Source organism: Echinops telfairi, unplaced genomic scaffold, assembly GCF_000313985.2.
Source record: "Echinops telfairi isolate 266 unplaced genomic scaffold, ASM31398v2 ScPeMD7_18;HRSCAF=68, whole genome shotgun sequence".
In the NCBI taxonomy this organism is placed as follows: Eukaryota; Metazoa; Chordata; class Mammalia; order Afrosoricida; family Tenrecidae; genus Echinops; species Echinops telfairi.
This window is the reverse complement of record NW_022103915.1, coordinates 47878717-47897732: the sequence shown is the minus strand read 5'-3', so window position 1 is coordinate 47897732 and position 19016 is coordinate 47878717. Positions and strand designations below refer to the sequence as shown.

Here is a 19016-nt window from a genome sequence, read left to right as displayed (position 1 = left end):
ACACACACACTCTCCCCACCCCACCCCCGCCCTCTCTAGCCAGTGGACCATGATAGGGATGGCTACAAGATGGAAAGCTTTCTGACAGCAACCTCTATTCCAGGTATACACCGCAGACGAAACTGACACTGATCCATTCCTCCCACCCCTTACATCAGCAAAAGCAGACTGTGGAGCCTAGCAAGCTTTAAGGAGGTAGCTTACCTCTCAGAGTGGTGTCAAGATCTGGTCTAGCATTTCCACTGGGTGCCCCCGCCACCAGTGTCAGTACAACCAAAGTGAGGCTGGACTCTCATCCCACTGGGAGAGTCGAGTCAGAGGAGGTCAGGTTAAGAGGAAGGACTTGTACAACTGTACTGCCCAGCAGTACGGAGACCAGACAACCCTAGACCAACCTACACCCCACGGTGTAAGTGGGGGGCCACATACGGAGCAATAATGTGCCCTCTCTCAGACAGAGAGAGCTCATTGGAGGCCCAGTGGGGAACTTGGGAGTCCTATGCTGACCCAACAGAAACAGGAGCCCCTATCTTAGTGGTTCTCAACCTTCCCAAAGCCGCGACCCTTTCATACAGTTCCTCATGTTGTGATGACCCCCAATCAAAAAATTATTTTTGTTGTTACTTCATAACTGTCATTTTGCTACTGTTATGAATTGGGCGACTCCTATGAAAGGGTCGTTCGACCCCCAAAGGGGTCACGACCCACAGGTTGAGAATTGCTGCCCTACCTGAAGTGTTAGTGAGGGGAAGACTTTTACCTCCACCAGGCAATAATGAGGCAGCAATCCCTGTTCCTGGGCTTGAGTGGTGTTAGGAGAATTGAGCTAAAAGAGGTTTAAATAAGATCCAGAATATCATAACAATACATAGAAGGTAACTAAAGAAAATCATTCATCATACAGAAGTTCTCAAAGGCAATGAAAACAGGCAATCAACACTGAGATGGCAGACATTTCATTTATCTGAAAAAGATTTAAAAACAGTCATCATAAAAAATGCTTCAATGAGCAAATTGAAACACATTTGAAATAAATGAGGGGGACTAAGTGACAATTTAAGAACAAACATATACCTGGAATAAAGTCAATGGACAGACTCAACAACAGAATGGAGGTGACAGAAGAATGAATCAGGCAACTGGGAGAGAGGAGAATTATCCAATCTGAATATAACAAAGAAACGAACATATCTGTAACACAGTACTGAACATTCTTGACACTGGAATCTCAAAAGGCCAGGGAAAAGAAGGTCAAGCTGGGGAAATAACAGCAGAAAATGCCTCACATTTGTCATAAACACCTAGAAATAAAGGCAAAGAAAATAACTTGAAAAAAGAGCAAAGCATCTCACCTTAAGGAAAAACAAGTAGGATGACAGATTTCTCATGTACAACAATGGCGGTCAGGAGGAACTGTCAGAACATTTTCAAGTGATAGAACTGCCCACCCTGAGTTGTTTAGCAGAAATATCATTTAAGAATAAAGGATAAATCAAGGCATTTTCAAATGAAGGAATACCAAGAGAATCTTTCACCAGCAGACCTAGCCTAAAGGAACTGTTACAGAAAATCTAAGCAGAAAGGAAACAAAGGAATCTTGGGATATGGAAATGAAATACTGCAATCAAATGTATATGAAAAAACCACACTTTTCTCAAATTTTTAAATTTTGTTTTGTAACAGAATCGTTTAGCTTAACTATGTTCTCAAAAATAACAAAATTTTAAACTAAAAAAATTTGTTTTATAGTTAAAGCAAAAATTATAAAACCATCTTATGGCTCTAAATGTATGTAGAAGGAACAGTTAAGACAACTGTATCCAAATGGGGAGTGCACTGGACGTAAAGTGAGATAAGGTTCATGCCATGTTCATTGGGAATCCAAGTTTATGTATATCAAGTAATACTTCGAGAGCAACCACTAAAAATGACACGTAAAAAGATAAATTCCAAATCAGTAGGGATAAATAGAAATGAAATTCTAAAAAATATTCAAGGAACCCACAGGCAAGGAAAAAGAAAACAATAATCCCAAAAGGCTTAAATTCTTAATGGATCAATAATTACAACAAATGCAAATGGTAGTCATATGCCAATTAAAAGACAGACTGCAAAGTAGATGAAACACAAACACCATTAGCCCAAAGATTTAACCAACATTTACAGAACATTACACCCAATGGCAAAGAATACACATTTTTATCATAAAACCAAGTAACACACACCAAGATAGACAGATGATACTTGGGCAGAACATTGACCTTAACTGAAACCATGTAGTGTTTTCAAACATATTGGAATCAAATGAGAAATCAGACAATAAGATTAACAGGAAGAATGTCCTGCTAAGACAAAACTATTAAACAACATCAATATAAAGTATACATCAAAAAAAAGTTTTAAAGGGGAAATATACTGAACCGAATAAAATTGAAAAACCTATAAAAATTTGTGTGAAGTGGTGCCAATAGAAAAATTTACAGCACTAAAACCATACATTATAAAGCATAACTTGAGGGTGGGAAAATAGATCTATATGCAGTTTGTAAAACTTATTTTAAATATACTAATGTATCTTACCTTACCTTGCCAGTGAGTCAGGTCCAACCTATAGAGACCCTATCGGAGGATTTCCAAGACTGGAAATCTCTATGGGAGCAGTGCAGCAGACAGGAAGTGTGAGGTCTCTTTTAATAAAACAATAAATGTGTTCCTTATTCTTTTTCATGGAAAAATAAGACATCCCCTGAAAATAAGACCTAGCACATCCTTGGGAGCAAAAATTAATATGGCACTTTTATTTTCAGGGAAACAGGGTAGTTACAGTAAAGCTAACCTGTTGAGTGGTTTTAAGATGCTTCAGTGGACATTTGTGGTTTAAGGTTTAAAGACTGTCTTAGGGCTGTTGTTTCAGGATTTCATCCAACTTCCACGGCTCCAGAAAGTCCAAAGCCCATGAGAATTTGATATTCTGTTTTGCATTTCTCCTTACCGATCAGAATTCTTTTATGGAACCTTTGATCAGACTGTTGAGAAATATCTGATAAGCACTATCTAGTTCTTGTGGTCTCATGGCAAATGAGGCAACTAATTATTCACAAAGGCAACTAACCACATAGTCCAAATCCTCCACCTATTCCTGACTCGTTCCTGTTATTCCAGGTGAATAGACTAACTGCTGCGCATGAAGCTTTTAAAAAGACCTCAGGCGCTACACAGCTAGCGAGGAGACAGACTAGATGCACTAAACATGCGAGAGGCCACTTAAGTGTGGTCACATGCAAGCGTAACCTTCAACCTCCAAAGGAAGGAATCGTTTGGTTGTACAGTCTCAGCAGCTACTTTTTCTCACTGTACGTATGTCTATCACACAACTTTTGCCAATTCAGCTTTTTCTAGTACAACATATTGACAGCAATTACAATAATCATCTATGTAAGTGCATCCTACCCTCCCACCCCATAACCATTAATAAACTTTGGTTTCTATATATTTGCCTTTTCTTGTCTTTTTATATACTGTACATGAGGTCATACAATATTTGTCCTTTTGTGACTGTCTAATTGATCAGCATACTGTCTTCAAGCTCCATGGATACTGAGCATGCATAGAACTTCATTTCTCCTACTGAGTAGCATCCCATTGTATATATACACTACAGTTTGTTTAAAATTCATCTGTTGATGGGTCTTTATGTTCTAGATTCCACCTGCTTCTTATTGTGAATAGTGTGCTACAATGAACATTGGTGTTCAAGTTTCTTTCTGAGTCTGTTTTCAAGTCTGCCCACGTTTTCAAAGCTCTTCTCTATAGTTACCAACATCCTGACCACGTGGTCTGTCAATTTGTTGTGGTGGCTTGTGTGTTGCTATGATGCCAAAGGCTATCTGACTGGTATTTCAAATACTGGCAGGGACACCAAAATGAGCAGATGTCAGCTGTTTCTGGACTAAGAACAGACCACAAAGGTGGAGCCACTGAAACCCAATAGATAGAATCGAAATATTGTCAGATACTGAAAACTTCATGATAAATTGTTAAGAAATTGTCCTTAGCAAATACTGGTGCTGAGTGAGTAAGCTATGCAAACTTTACCTGCAAGTTTGAGATAGTCTAAGTTCTTCTCTTCAGTAATCTAAATCCTTTGGTAGTCTGCAGTTATTTACTTATAAAGTATGCTGAGTAACAAAAGTTCAACAGACACACCAAACACCTGATGATGAGAATTGGTATCAGCAATGAGGCGGCTCTTGATTTGATCTTTGTTTCCAGATATAGCAGCACATGTTTGTTATGGTGGAAACAAATATCCAGCCATGTGCCAATGCTGGTAATACTCCTAAAACCTAGAAAGGGAGGGAACAGGGAAGTTCTAAAATTGCCAGCTGTTTTGGAAAAGATTACAGCAATACTGAGTTATTTTTGTGGCAAATAAAATATACCCCAGAACCTGGTGATGTGAAAGGGATAATCTCAGCAGTCACTAAGCTCATACCTTTTCTGATGCATGAGTTTCCTTTCTGTTTGGGGATAACAGTTGCTCAACCTTTTCTTGAGTGACTCCAAGTCTGAGTTCTTACCTGTAAAATAAGGTGGGGGGGTGGGGGACTGTTAGAGATGACTGCTGAGACCTGTAAACTTTTAAGTTTATTTGTAATCCAGATTTCTATGTGTTAAATCTTTTAAGCTGCTTCCTTTTCAATGAGTAAAATTAGTTTCAACCTTTTAGAAAATTACAATGATTAGCAATAAAAATTTTAAAATATCATTCTATCTTGGTTTTTGGATTTCCAAATCACATTTTTTCCACTCTCCAACAAGACCTATAAAATGTTTCTTAAAAGCTATTATAATTAATATCTAGCAAAAAATGTTATTCTCTAAATAGTGCAGTACAGGTTTTAAATCTTTTTGTTATGTTTTCTAGCCATCACCAAATATCAATTTGTTTTTGCTACCTACAATTACATGAATACGATGGGAAAATCTCCATTTCTCTTTTTAGAATCATAAGGTTTATACCAGGTTTGATGTCAAACCTCGAATTCAGCTCAAATTGGACACACTAATTCTTCTGGTATCTCTATGTGGGCATACTTTGAAATTACCGGTTTGGTTCCAGGTCACCACAATAAAATTAATATTGCAATAAAGTGAGTCACGTGCATTTTTGGGTTCCCAGCACACAGAAAAGCTCTGTTTACACTATATTGTAGTTTATAAAGGTGCTCTGGTGCGGTAGTGAATTACACACACAGTGAGATTCACCAGCTGCTTCATGGAAGACGGGTCTGTCTCCTCTCGTAAAGCCTGGAAGTCTTGGAAGCCCAAAGGCTGACTGTCCTTGAAGGGTCTGTGAGTGGAAGGAATCACCTTGATGGCAATGAGTTTGGTGGGTTTTTTTTTATGGGGGTGGGGGTGTCAATAAAGTATGCAAAAGCATTATGAAAAAGCTGGAATATTATGAGAATTACCAAAATATAACACAGACCCATGAACTGAGTATATGCTGTTAGAAAAATGGAGCCCACAGACGTGCGCTGCTCAAAGCTGAGTTGCTGCAAATCTTTAATTTGTAAGAAATGTACTACCTGAGAAGTTTAGTAAAATAAGATAGGACTGTAATTGCTCTGGTCCTTGATGGATTAGTACACCAGTACAGTACAGCAATTACAGTCCTAATTGCTCTGGTTCTTGATGGATTAGTACTGGTGATGAGTATCTTGTGATTCAGACAAGGGTCATGAATGGATGATAAAAGACACAGAGTGATAGGTTACTGGGGAAAAGGATATTCAAGGTCTCACAGCAGCTTCACAGGTACTTATTACAAAAGAAAAACTGTATCTTTACAATGGACACACCTGGAAGTTGCCACCTTTACCACAGATTAAACCTAGTATTGTATAAAACAATGCTGGATTCTGACATTCTGTGTTTCTTGGTGGATACAATAACAGCATGATACTAGCTGTCAGAGTAAACCAGCCTCTGACAACCACAGGGTTGGTCCGTAGGCACAATTGTATGGTTATAATATATAAAGATCATAGTAAAGTCATAGAACATAGGAGAGCTAGGAAATAGTAAAATAAAGGGGCCAGACACATTTTATGGTAGCATGCTCACATCAGAGACCGCCATGATCTCAGCAGCCAGGTCCGTGCAGAGAGAGAAAATATATTCCTAATCATGGCTTATACACTTAGGGGCGTGCAAGTCCCCTGATTACAGGTAACCACATACTAACAGGAAGGGGCTGTCCAATAGGCATTTGCGCCACAGGAAGGGATGAGCTAGGGGTGTACATGCAATAGGAAGGGGAGGGACTAGGGGCATACATGCAACAAGATGTGAGGATCCTACATTCCAGATGGCAGCCTAACTTTGGTCATCCTTTAGTTGGCTTGACCTTGTCTCTGGGCCCTCCTTCAGGAAAACAATCCACTATCCTTATCAGCAGGAGTGGCCCCACCTACAGTGGGACACATAATAGTGTCTGATGCTCTAGATGGCTGATGCCCTCAGGGAGATAACCTCTAAGCAGTGTCCTGGGCTGGGCATACAAAATGGGGAACAACCTGGGGAAAACCTTTCTGTATCCCACAACTAGCTATGTGGTATTTTTGCCTGATTCTGAGCATGAAGAAATAATAAGGAGAATCCACATTATGGAACAAGGTACAAGATTGGCTTGGAATTTATAGTAAATCATAAAGCTGAGGGCTGTTCTAGATTTGAGACTAAAGTATCATGACAATTAAAAGCCCCTGGAATCACACGCACAAAAGCATAAAATTATAAAGACATTTTTCGGATAATAAGGAAATTAGAACATGTTAATAGTTTCTGGTTTGGTAATCTTACTGTGGCTTGGTAACAATGTCCTTAAAAAGATACATGATGAAGAAATTAGGGTTAAGGGTCATGATGTCTACAGTGTACTTGCAAATAGTTCAGCAAAAGTGCATATAGAAAGCAAAAGTAAATGAAAAAAAAAACAAACACCAAAAAAATACCCAAAAAAGATAAAATATTGTAAGCCACATTTTTGCTTTGGTCCCACAACTCTCAATGTCTTTTAGTCCTAAATTCATCTGAGCTTATTTGCTGGTTTGACATAATAAGCCCCTATCACATCCCTTCACTTTATATCCAGCATGTCTAGGTTGTCTGATTTGCTAGCAAATTTAACTCATTAGTCAAACCAAACACACAGCCATGGAGTTGATGCTGAATCATAGACCCTGCAGGACCCAGTAGACAGAACTGCCATAGGGTTTCAAGGGCTGTGAAATCTTTATGGAAGCAGATTGCCACATCTTCCTCCCGTAGAGCAGCTGGTGGGTGAGAAGGTGGGTGAGCAGCCAAGCATTTAACTAATGAGCCACTGAGGTTCCTTTCTGAGGGGAAACCAAACAGGGTTGCATTCCATTTCAGATCAAAAGGCTAGCTTCGAGGGCATAAAAGGTCAATTTGGGAGCAGTGCATCCTTCAAAGACCCGGAGGATGAACCTAGGACTCTGGTTGGGACACTGTACACACACGTTATTAAAGGTGTGGTATGAAGTGGCCATTGTGAGACAGGAAAGTTGGCACACAAGACCCAAATCATTTACTAGCTGGTTAAGATCTGTTTTCTGGGTCTGGAGACTACAAAGATCACTTTTTCTTTTTACCCCTAGCTTAAGGGAGTCTGGTCAGTCAGCTGCGAAGTCTCTTGGAACTCTAACATTATAATCCCATCTCGTAATTCACTCATATACACGAAATGGCTTGTGAATAAACACACCGCCAAGGAATCCAATATTAAAATGCAACCGAATATTGATCAAGGGGCAAAGCTAAGCGTTAAAAGTCCTTTTAACTTTGAGATTTCTGCCATACGAGAAGATAGCTGAGATGAAATACATAAAGGTGGTTATTTAACCTTTAAATTAAACCAGTTTTTGCTTCAATATTTTTAAAACCTCCAATAAAATGTAAAGGGAAAAAGGTCCAAATAGCAAATTCTCGAAAATGTACAGACCTGGAAGAGAGCTGTTGGCCCGGTATTCTGTCTAGAGAGGATCCCCGTCCTCCACCCACCTACTTGGGAAGGGTCTCCTGTCAGAGCAAGGTCATGGGTGAGAACCTTACAGCTCAACTGTGTGTGTCCTAAACAAGATCCCTACTCTCCAAGCCCGGCGGGGCGTGCGGGTGACTCAGAGCCTCAAGTTCTACCATCGCCACAGTGGAATTGTCTCCGGCAAGTCCCCAAGCAGCCATCGGGCCCTGCTCCGAACCTCTGCACAGTTCCACGTCCAGCGGCGGCCTCAGAGACCCTGCCACTTTCCCCAAGGATAGGGGCCACCCCCGCCCGGGATCTCGGGATTCAGGGGACAGAAAAGAAATCATACTTACGCACAGGCTCCTGCATCCGATACCAAGAGAGTCTGGGGGCGCTCCGCTGCCAGTCGTTTGTGCGCGGCTGAGGAGCAGGGTCACGGCGGCCGCGGCGGCCGCAGGAGAGGAGAGAACACGTGGGGACGGTGTTGGCAAATGGCAGACAGACCTTCAGACGCCGATTCGTTACCACACCGCGAAAGAGAGAGAAAAGAGAGGCTACCACCTGAGAATTCTCGGATCTAGTTAGAACTCATTTTAATAGTTTTTGTTTAAACTTTGCTCTCTTCCTGACGTCCGCTCCGATACCCGTCGGAATCTGTCGAAGCTCTTTCATAGACTAATTTACTTACTCCTAGGATCTTAACGGTCTTCGGGAGCTACCCTGTAAACATTCCCTGGTCCATACGAATGGTGTCATCCGTTAGATCTGGAGCTCTGCAGATCTTCAACGAGTCTCCCGGGTTTTATTCAATGATTAGGATTTACGAGGCAATGTCCTACCGTGAAAACAGCAGCATTCACGAGGGGAAATCTCCACCATTACCCACTTGTTTCAGGTCGTTGACGTGGGGTGCTGGTTTCCACCGGAAGAGCAATGGGAGCGCACCGCGGCGCACTCAGCTCTGGTTGGACGTTTTCGGAAGGAGGGGTGGGGTTTCTGCAACGCATGCGTGTTGCGGCTCGTGGGCGGGCTTAAAGGGACGTGGGTGGTGCTCGGCGGGCAACTGAAGCCGCTTGGTTGCGAGAGTCCCGGGCTTTCCGGAGGCGCCGAGGAGTGAATCTAGGGGTTCAGCGGTCGAATCTGGAGGAGTGCTGGAGCCTCTGGCTGAGAGAGCCACCACGCCTCCTTTGTGGGTGTTTTTGGTTGTTGCTTTGGCGAGCATTTCGCTTGATTAACCTTTTCTTCCTAAATCTTAACCCCGCCTCTCCAGCTGTTTGGTTTTGCATCCGTTGTAGCTTGGGGAATACAATGGCCAGTTCTCGGTTTGGGGGTACACGGTTTGGGGAGCGTCGTTGTCACTCTGGTGGACATTCTCGCGACATCTCCGTTTTCAGGTTTATTAGCATAGTGCATTAATAGACGGGGATTAATGGATAAATAAGACGTTTTAGTGGTCTCTAATCCTGCATTGTCTTAAACTGTAAGCCTCCAGTTTTGTCGACACTGTGTAGGCATCGTTTTATTTAGAAGTTGATGGATGCATGTTGCAAAATTACTTCAGAATATTGTCTAATCTTATCACACTATCCTCTTCTCTTCCTCGGATCCCCTTCCGCCATCGTCCTCAAAGGAGTGACAATTTTGTACCGAAGTCTGCAGAGCCAGAAGAAAGTTCTTCCCTTCAGAACTTTGGGATCAGTTTCATTACCAACAATATGAAAGGGTCTGAGTTGAGCCCAGACAAGAAAAAAAAGGTACAAATACCAGCGAGGAAACTTCGTGAGGTAGTTTCTTCAAATCCGGGAGACAATTTGATTTTGCTGAAAGATGATTCTACCTGTATTCCTCCAGCATTGCCTGCAAATAAACATCTTCCTGTTAAATTGGGGACTGACTTGGATGGAACATTACATGGTATGTGAAGTCCATAGATTTTCACTCAATTTTCAATTGGCAAATACTTAGGACTTGTTTTCACTTTCTTTGTGTGTGTTTGTGCTTCAAAACTTAAAATATTCCTAATGTTTAAATTCAGAGACAGAAAATATGCCGAGTTTTTACAGGTTTTTGAAACTTTACTCTTATCCCTGGGAAAGTGGCCAGGCACGGACAATCTACACTGTTGAATGGGTGGAATGAACAGAACTGTAACATTTACAAGTATGCCTTTTGTATGTGTGGTTTTTGCACACTGTTCCTGTGTCCATCTGTGTTGGATTCACGTGCTTTATTTTCACTAGTAGTGCTTTTTTTTTTCTTTTCACCTAATTCTCTTAATTTCTGTTTGGATGATGCTATCCAGAAAGACATGACAGAAAATATCCTATTTCAGTCATTTGATGGGTCCACGTTCCAAGTCACTTAACTTCTCTAGAACTCAGTGAAAAGTATAATTATAAGGGTCAAATAAATGAATATGTGTGTAAAGACTACAAAATGCATTTATCATGCCTGCTTTTGTGGGAGTGGGAGTACAGCATGGACAACCTAGTATAGGCCTGGTGTGAAACCAGGCTTTTAGCTCATTTTATTTCTGGAAAATGATACAGTATACTGTTGTTAACATTTTATACTTGTTTCCTCACTGGATTGTTACTATTGACTCTTGCTTTCTAAAATACTAACTATAAATTTCTTCATTAGGATACATTTAATTATTTTCTTAAAAAATTTTTGCAAGCAAAAGTAGTTTGTTTCGGGTCCTTTGTTAAGGTGGCATGAAGAATCATGCTTACATACACTTTTGAAAAGTCACTAAATTTAATTTCTTTGTTTTGTTAGGTTCATCAGATTTAACTTCTGCTAGAAATTATAACCAGCCTCCATTACAAAATCTCCCGTCAGAAAGTGTAAGCAAAAGAGTGCTCAATTATGTTCTTGTTAAAAATTTTCAAGTAGTATATTTTAAAATTATGTTTAATGAGCTACCGGCTGTGCTTTCCTTCAGACTTCACTTACCAAGAGAAATAATTTCTTACTGTTAGAATTGTGGCTTGAATAATGTTGGAGATATTTAAGAAGGGGGAAAAAAACTCCATACAAGTTGAAAGTATTAGTGAGAAAATGATCACTGTGGAAAAATAACTGAAAAGAAACTGATACTAAAAAAATAAAACCACAAGAAAAGAAACTGCTGCTATCTTCAGAACAACTCTCACAGCCTGTTGTTCAGACTCAGGGTGACCTTGTAGGACAGAGTTCCGCTGTCCCTGCGGTTTTTTGAGACTGTAACTATAGGAGTTGAAAACCTTGTCTTTCATGAAAAAATAATAGCAATCCATAAATTATCAAGCGTTCATGAGGGAGGGTGGGGGAGGGAGGGAACACAATGAGGAGCTGATACCAAAGGCTCAAGTAGAAAGAAAATGTTTTGAAAATTATGATGGCAACAAATGTACAAATGTGCTTGACACATGGATGCATGTATTTATTGTGATAAGAGCTGTATGAGCCCCCAATGAAATGATTAAAAAAATAGATACCAAGAAGACTACTCTCCCAAGGGGAAAAGAAAAGAAAGCCTTGTCTTTCTCCCTTTGAGCAGTTGGTGCTTTCGAACTGCTGACCTTGTTAGCAGCCCAATTAATCAATACATTACTAGAGCTCCTTCTGCTGCTATCTAGGAAAGAAGATATTCTTTTAAAAATCATTTTATGGGGAGTTATTATAGCTCTTAGAACATTCCATACATCAATCAATTGTATTAAGCATATTTGTATATATGTTGCCATCATCATTTCCAAAACATTTTCTACTTGAGCCCTTGGTATCAGCTCCTTTTTCCCCTCCCTCCCCGCCCTCCTATCCTTCTGTATCCTTGACCATTTATATAGTGTTATTGTTATTTCATATCTTACACTGTCCATTGTCTCCCTTCACCCACATTTCTGTTATTCGTCCCCTGGGGGGGGGCATATAACCAATTTTGTGATAGGCTCCCCCTTTCTCACCCCAATCATCCCCATATGGTGAGTTTGACCGATAATCATAGGGGTGACTTACACACTGCCAATTTAGCACATGTAGATAACAATCTAAAAGAGGTGCCCAATCTAATTGAAGCTCGTAATTAAGAATGTAGTTGTCTGAGACTGTCCGTTTTGTCAGAGATCACAATAAGATGCATGCCAGTCTTCCATGTGTTTGTTTTACATGATGAAGGCCTTTTCTAAAGATGTTGCAGCACAAGGGTTGCCTTTGTATAAAACAGATGCAAGCAATCGTCAGAAAGGTAAAAGGATAAAGTTGATTTTTAGACTTGTTTAAAATTGCTTGATAATTTTGTGAATTATGATTTTTCAAAGATTTAATTGGTTTTTCTTTTTTAAAAATTTATTTTTATTTTTTTATTATTATTTTTTAAATTTATTTTTAGTGGGAGTTAGTACACATATCATTCCATAGTTCAGTCACGCCAAGCAGTATTCTACAATTGCTACCACATTCAGTTTCCAAACACTTTTTTCCTTTCTGGACTCCTTGACATTGTCTCCCTTTTACACTTCAACCTCCCATCCCCCATTAGCTTCCCTCAGGCAAATTGACTTTTAGATATTCATTAAAAGCCTTATTTTTTCTTATTTTGATTTTAATTAGATTTTCCTTCCAAATGAACCTATTAATAGAATCTCTCAATCTAGAAAACCGTTTGCAGTGGCAGAGATAATGCTATTACTACGAACCAACTGTATAGGTTTTGTCTTCCATAAGATGTTGTTGGCTGTTGAGTCAGTTTCTACTGAAGAAGACCACACGTGGCAGAGTAGAACTGCCCCATAGGGATTTCTTGGCTGTAACCTTTACAAGAGCATATCGCCAGTCTTTCTCCCATGGAGCCCCTGGGTGGGGTTGAAGTGCCAGTCTTTATAAATAAGCCACCAAATGTTTGCCCATTGGGCCCCAGGGCCCTACCAGGAAACCAAACTCGCAGCAATTCCAATTCATTGTGACCCTGCAGACTGAGTAGAACTGCCCCTGTGTGTTCTCGAGGCTGTAAGTCTTGACCAGAGAAGAAAGCCTTATCTGTCTTCCTCAGAGAGCTGGTACGTTTGAACTGCTGACCTTGAGCCACAGGGCCCCTTTCTAGGGATCCTTAGATCGCCGTATATTCTAAATTCAAGATTTCAGTTCCCTTTGGTCAGATAATGGATTAAAAAGGTGCTTTCAAATGTTTTATCTTATGATAAATAGACTTAAAGTAATTGGCTATTCTTTAGTCTAAGAAAAAAATTCACAGTTAAATAGCTTTTAAAAAGAGTTATATAAATATCATCACAATCAGTTCTAATGCTCTCTGCCTCTCTTGAAATTTTTTTTCCCCTTGTACACACCTCTGTGTTTATATATTAGACACAGGCACGGGTAGGTGGCGGGGCACTGGGCTCGCCGTGGGTCCCCCTCCCCCCTCCGGCCATTCACACACAGAAGAAATATTTTTTCTTTAGATCTTAAAAGCAAGAGTGTCCAATTTAACCTTAGGTGTTATTGATAAAATTTTTTTCTCTGGGTGTATGACTATTATGCTATTAAGTCAATTTATTTCGCCCTCTTTTTATTGATAAGTTATATTACCAAGAACCTAAGTATTCTTTTAGTTTAAAAAATGTTTTTGAGTAGTTTATCAAAATTTAATAAACTTTCAGAGATCTGAAGTACACCTTGTGTCTTGATTTTGCAGCAAATGATGTCTTTATTTCTCAGTACACCATGGGCCAGAAAGATGCTCTCAGAGCTGTGTTAAAGCAAAAGTAAGTTGCATTGTTCACAGTAAAAATCTTTCCCCTGTGTGTGATCGTGAACACAATCCTACGTGGTGCTGGGCACATCTAAAGTACTGAGTATCTGTGAGCTATTATTATAGCTATTATTCTGTTCTGAGCACTGCATGCACATTAACTTAGTAATGCTCCTAAGATCCTATTAAATGGATTCTGTTGCTGCTTTTATTTTGCAGAATTTCCGTTTTATAGAGATTGAAACTAAAGCACAGATTGATTTCACCAAGATCTTTTAGCAAATAACCATTGGGCTGGGATTGAAATAGGCAGCCTGCTTTTAGCTCCTGCTCTCTTCCCTACTTCGCTACAGTGCTTGAACAGTAGCTTGAACAGTAGTAGTTAAGTAGCTCCTAGTGTGTACTACTTATAAACGTCAAAGTAAATTTAGACTCTGCTGACTAAGATCTGAGAATGGGAAAAGTTTGGTACCCAGGATGCATTTCAGTCCACCTAAATGCCCCCACCCATCATTAAATATCCTTGAAGTACAGACCCAAACCTGACAACCGCACCAGGATCAATGCATCAGGTATCAGCTCACCTGGGCTGGAAGTAACTTTGACATAGACATCTAGCGTTTGTTTTTAAAGTATGATCGAATGCCCATCATGAGCAGCAATTTTAGATTTTTGAAAGGTAGAGATGTGTGTGGATGTTTTTAAGTAAAATCTAGAAGAATGAAATAGTTGGGAAAAGGTAATAAGAAGTGCTATTCTAGTAGAGAAAGCTGTGGTGTAGTGGATCCCTGGGCACTTGTCCCTAACTCTGCTCCTTACAAGTTGTGTGATTTCAATCAAGTAAATCCTCTTACCACTGGATCTCAATTTCTTCATCTATGAAACTAGGGAATTAGAATAGGTCACCTCTGATTTTTGCTTACCTCTATAATTCCATGACATATTTTCAGAATTGTGATGAAACAATTGGCAAAACCTGATGACTCAGTTGATGTGAGAAGGCAGGCAGAGGATGGAGAAGTCAAGGATGACTTCAAAATTTGAGACCAAGAGGGAATTGGTGCCCTTCATAGAAATGGGGAAAAACCATTGAGGAGGCGTGAGTGAGGGGCTCTTCTTAGCCGCCTTCACAGATCAGAGGGGAGATCTAGCCGGTGGAGTAGGGGTACAGCCCTACCAACCTACTTGAGTGTTGTCAGTGGTTCCTTATATTGTTTTCTGTTAGGTCTACAATAGAGTAAACTTGCCTATCCCCGTTAGCCTTTAGTTGAATATCTTAATCTAAATTTGCATCTGAATATTTACTGGCCAATGTTTTAAACTCAAGCTGCTGCACGTTGTGTTTTGTGCCTGGTTGAATAACTGGCGACGTTCAGTAGGTGAATCTAAGTAAGCTAGAGTTCCGAAAAACTTATTTCAGCAGTTAAACAATTCCCTTTGGCAGTTTTAATAATTCCTCTTGGGTTTTTCACTGTGGGAGTGAAATTTGAACTTGGGTTCTTTGAGCTTTCTCTGTATGTTTTAAATTTGTTATTTCTTGATTATGTACCTTGGTAATTTTGCCCCTGTCTTTTTCACTTGAGTGGTTCTTAGTTTCTGATGTAATATTTTTGTCCTTAGGGTATTATCTTCATATTTCTTTAGTGGTTCAGACACTAGAGCATTATCAATTCAGTAAGTTGCCCTGCCCACATTGTGTGGGCCACCTGCCTTTCTTTGATGTGTTTCTTGAAGGGTGATTTAAGTTAAACAAGCAAAGCCTCACCTGCAGCAGAGTAACTTTTTTTTGGAAAGTATTTTTGGAAAAATGTCAATGTAGCTTACTGAATTTTTTGCACTGCTTTTCCCTTACAGAGTTCAACGAATGCCTGCTTTTAAGGAAGTAAAGGTACAGCTTCTGGAGGATGCAGGTGCAGAAAAGGTCACTGTTGCCCAGGAGACTAGAACTTCACCCAGTGGAATCGATTCAGCTACCACTGTGGCTGCAGCAACTGCGGCTGCCATTGCAACAGCAGCTCCGCTCATAAAAGTATATGTCATTCCTTTGTGAAATGTAAAGCCAGCTATTAACTGATTCAATAAATGGCTGCCTAACTATAAACTCTAGATACATTCTAGTTGGTCTCAATTTGAAAGAAGTTTCCTGCTTGTGATTGTATTTACATTAGGAGTTGTCAAAACCACTGTGAACAAACCAAAACCCAGTGCCATTGAGTGGATTCTGACTCACAGCGACCCGGCAGGATAGAGTAGAACTGCCTCTTTGGATTTCCCAGATGAAATCTTTACAAGAGCAGAAAGCCTCGTCTTTCTCCCTCAGAGCAGCTGCTGGATTTAAAGTGCTGACCTTGCAGTTTAAACTTAGCAGCTGACATTGCAGTTCAAACTACTGACCTTGCAGTTCAAGTAGCCCAACATGTAACCCACTTTGCCACCAGGTGCCTTGATTGTGGTGACAGTCATAGTGAACTCAGGACTTCCCAGTTTTAGCACTGAGAGCCACACATGTTGGGAAGCCCCTCAGTGCCAGGCAGCCTGGGATGGTGTCTGCCCTGTTAACAGAGCTGGAGAAGGCCGTGGAGATGATTTCTTGTGTTAACTTCTTTAGTTTGCAAATGGGGAAGCAGACAAATAGACCAGAAGAGGCACAGTGCTGACAGGTGGCACAAGCAAGACTAGATGGAACTGAAGGTGCTGACCTAACTCACCTTTAATGTTCATGATGTGTTCAAGAGCAACATTTTTTCAGGGTAGGGCTGTTAATCTTTTCAATTTCCACTTAAGTTTTGTATTTCTGGCATAAAATTCTAGATTGTAAATTCGATGAGTGTTTTGGAGGTGGGGATAGGGATGAATTATCTGTCTAATGATAACTATTTCCTTATATTTTTTATCTTAATAGTAAAGATAGTGGATCATCAAATAGAGATAAAAGTGCTAGCTTGAGAATTTCTCCATACCAACTTCATTACTAACTTTTCTAGCAATTGAGCATACGTTTGGCATTGATAGTGTTATTTTGATATTTTAATTTCAGGTGCAGAGTGATTTGGAAGCAAAAGTCAATTCTGTTACAGAATTACTTAATAAGTTGCAAGAGACTGATAAGCAATTACAACGTGTTACCGAGCAGCAAACAACCATTCAGAGTCAACAGGAGAAACTCCACTGTTACGATCATGAAAAGCAGTTGAGTGTGTTTATGGAACAGCACATGAGGCATCTTGAGAAATTACAGCAGCAGCAAATCGATATTCAGGTATCTGCGATCACATGATCATTATCACTTAAAGTGCTAAGCTAATACTCATTGGTTATTACAGTAACTCATCAGATTTTAACCATATTAGTTCTCACAGAATGATTGTCTTGTGAAACTCTCTTCCCCTCTATATGGAGAACTTTGTGTGCTAGCTTAATGTCACGAGCTCTAGCCTACTGTATGGCCCTCAGCCAGCTCTGAGGTAAAATGGAAGAAAGTAAGCTTTAGTTTATATATAACTCTTTAGAAGGGATATTAGTATAAAACCAGACCTGATGCTGACCCTAATGGCCTTTGAGGACAGAGAAGAACTGCCCCACAGGATTTGTAAGGCTGTAAATCCTTATGGAAGCAGACTGCCATACCTTTCTCCTACAGTGCAGTTGGTGAGTTCAAACCACTGACCTTTTGCTTAGCAGTTGAGTACTATTAAGTACTGCACCACGGGCACCTAGCTTCAGTGGTTAAAAAAGCAAAACTCACTGTCATCGAGTCAATTCCAACTCATAGTGACCCTATCGAGCAGAGTGGAACTGTCACTGTGGGTTTCTGAGACTATAACTCTGTGGGGGAGAAGAAAGCCTCCTCGTTGTCCAACTTGAATGGGTAAGTAGGTCACATATCAGAACCCAGCATAAGCAGGTCTTTGTGATATTGTAATCTGCTGTTTCTCAAAGTGGGTGATGCTGCTCCCCGCAGGGGACTTGGAAGATCCTGGGAGACTGCAAAAGCAGATACACTTTATACTAGATTATGAGCTATAGTACAAAAGATTTTAATTGCCGTGGGGGGAACTGAGTCTTTTTTTTTCTAGAAAGGGGGTGGTAGACCAAATAAATTTGGGAATTTATGGAGTATAATCTATCTAGTAAAATCTCTACTGTTATGAAAAGTTACAGTGCAATGTATGTTCTCATTGTTTATTAAATGTAATATATTGTTTTCATGTCCTTTAAACATTTCAACATATTTGGCCATAAACTTTCAAAATGATTTTACTTTAAATAAAAAATAATTTATGTCTTCTAGACCCATTTCATTAGTGCTGCGCTCAAGACTAGTAGTTTTCAGCCCATTGGTATGCCTCCTTCCAGACCCGTCGAGAAGTACCCGGTGAGACCAGAACAGCCGAATCTTGGCAGCAGTGATGCAGCTCCACATAGCACATTGGCTTTGACACCAGGTATACTTCTCTATATGTCACCTGTGAATTGCCTTTGTGCGAGAAAAGTTTAAAACTGTGTTTGCAAGGTGGAAGAGGAGAGGAGGCTAAGCCAAACTAACCTCACTATTATCACGTCGATGCCGACTCACAGCAACCTCTAGGACAGGGTAGAAGTGCTCTTCTGAGGGTCCAAGATTGTTTAACTGTTCACAGGAGTAGAAAGTCCCATCTTTCTCCTGCAGAGTGGCTTGTGGTTTCAAACTGCTGATCTCGAGGTCACAGCCCAATATGCCTAACCACCACGCCACCAGGGTTCCTAAGAGGACATTAAATCTTCATGGAATTAGTTCTCTTTTTTGGTCAAGTTATTCTTAGGTCATTTTGAAACTTGTTCAGTCAAATTATGGGTCATCTTTTAGCTTACAGTTTTCACTAATAATCCTCAATTAAATGATAAGATTTTATTTTGTAGCATTGATGAATTTAGAGAAAATTTAGGTATTTAGTATCAAGAATGTAATGAGTACATTTTTTAGTTTTCTGATAAACTGTATTGACTATTTTTCTTAATTCTATCAGGAGAGAAACCACCTATGTACAATTATAAACTATTTGCAAATATTTTCAAGGGTTCATACATATCTGTTGTAATAGAAATTTTAAGATCTCATATAATAAAGGAATAGGCCATTTATTTTTATCAAAGCATTGGAATTTAAAAGACATGTTTCCAAGCTATTGCTATATGAATAATGAATTTCAAGAAAATCAAGAATCTATGATTTTAACAGTACAGTGATCATGT

The 19016-nt window shown here is 39.9% G+C and overlaps 2 protein-coding genes across 2 annotated transcripts in view; one reads left to right on the top strand and one right to left on the bottom strand.

The window, feature by feature from the left end:
- TIMM9 (translocase of inner mitochondrial membrane 9) overlaps positions 1–8934 on the bottom strand; it is a 14470-nt gene extending 5536 nt beyond the window's left edge. The window contains exons 1-2 of the mRNA XM_004698616.2: positions 8404–8934; positions 4496–4580 (exon numbers count right to left, since the gene is read on the bottom strand). The gene's annotated coding sequence lies outside the window, so the exon portion shown is untranslated. The remainder of the gene's footprint in view (positions 1–4495; positions 4581–8403) is intronic.
- A 210-nt stretch (positions 8935–9144) lies between these two features.
- The window catches only part of KIAA0586 (KIAA0586 ortholog), a 113561-nt gene continuing 103689 nt past the window's right edge, over positions 9145–19016 (top strand). The window contains exons 1-8 of the mRNA XM_045287630.1: positions 9145–9239; positions 9681–9964; positions 10832–10899; positions 12212–12281; positions 13728–13797; positions 15639–15813; positions 16822–17043; positions 18076–18229. Of these exons, the coding sequence (XP_045143565.1) occupies positions 9766–9964; positions 10832–10899; positions 12212–12281; positions 13728–13797; positions 15639–15813; positions 16822–17043; positions 18076–18229 (958 nt within the window). The 5' untranslated portion in view covers positions 9145–9239; positions 9681–9765. The remainder of the gene's footprint in view (positions 9240–9680; positions 9965–10831; positions 10900–12211; positions 12282–13727; positions 13798–15638; positions 15814–16821; positions 17044–18075; positions 18230–19016) is intronic.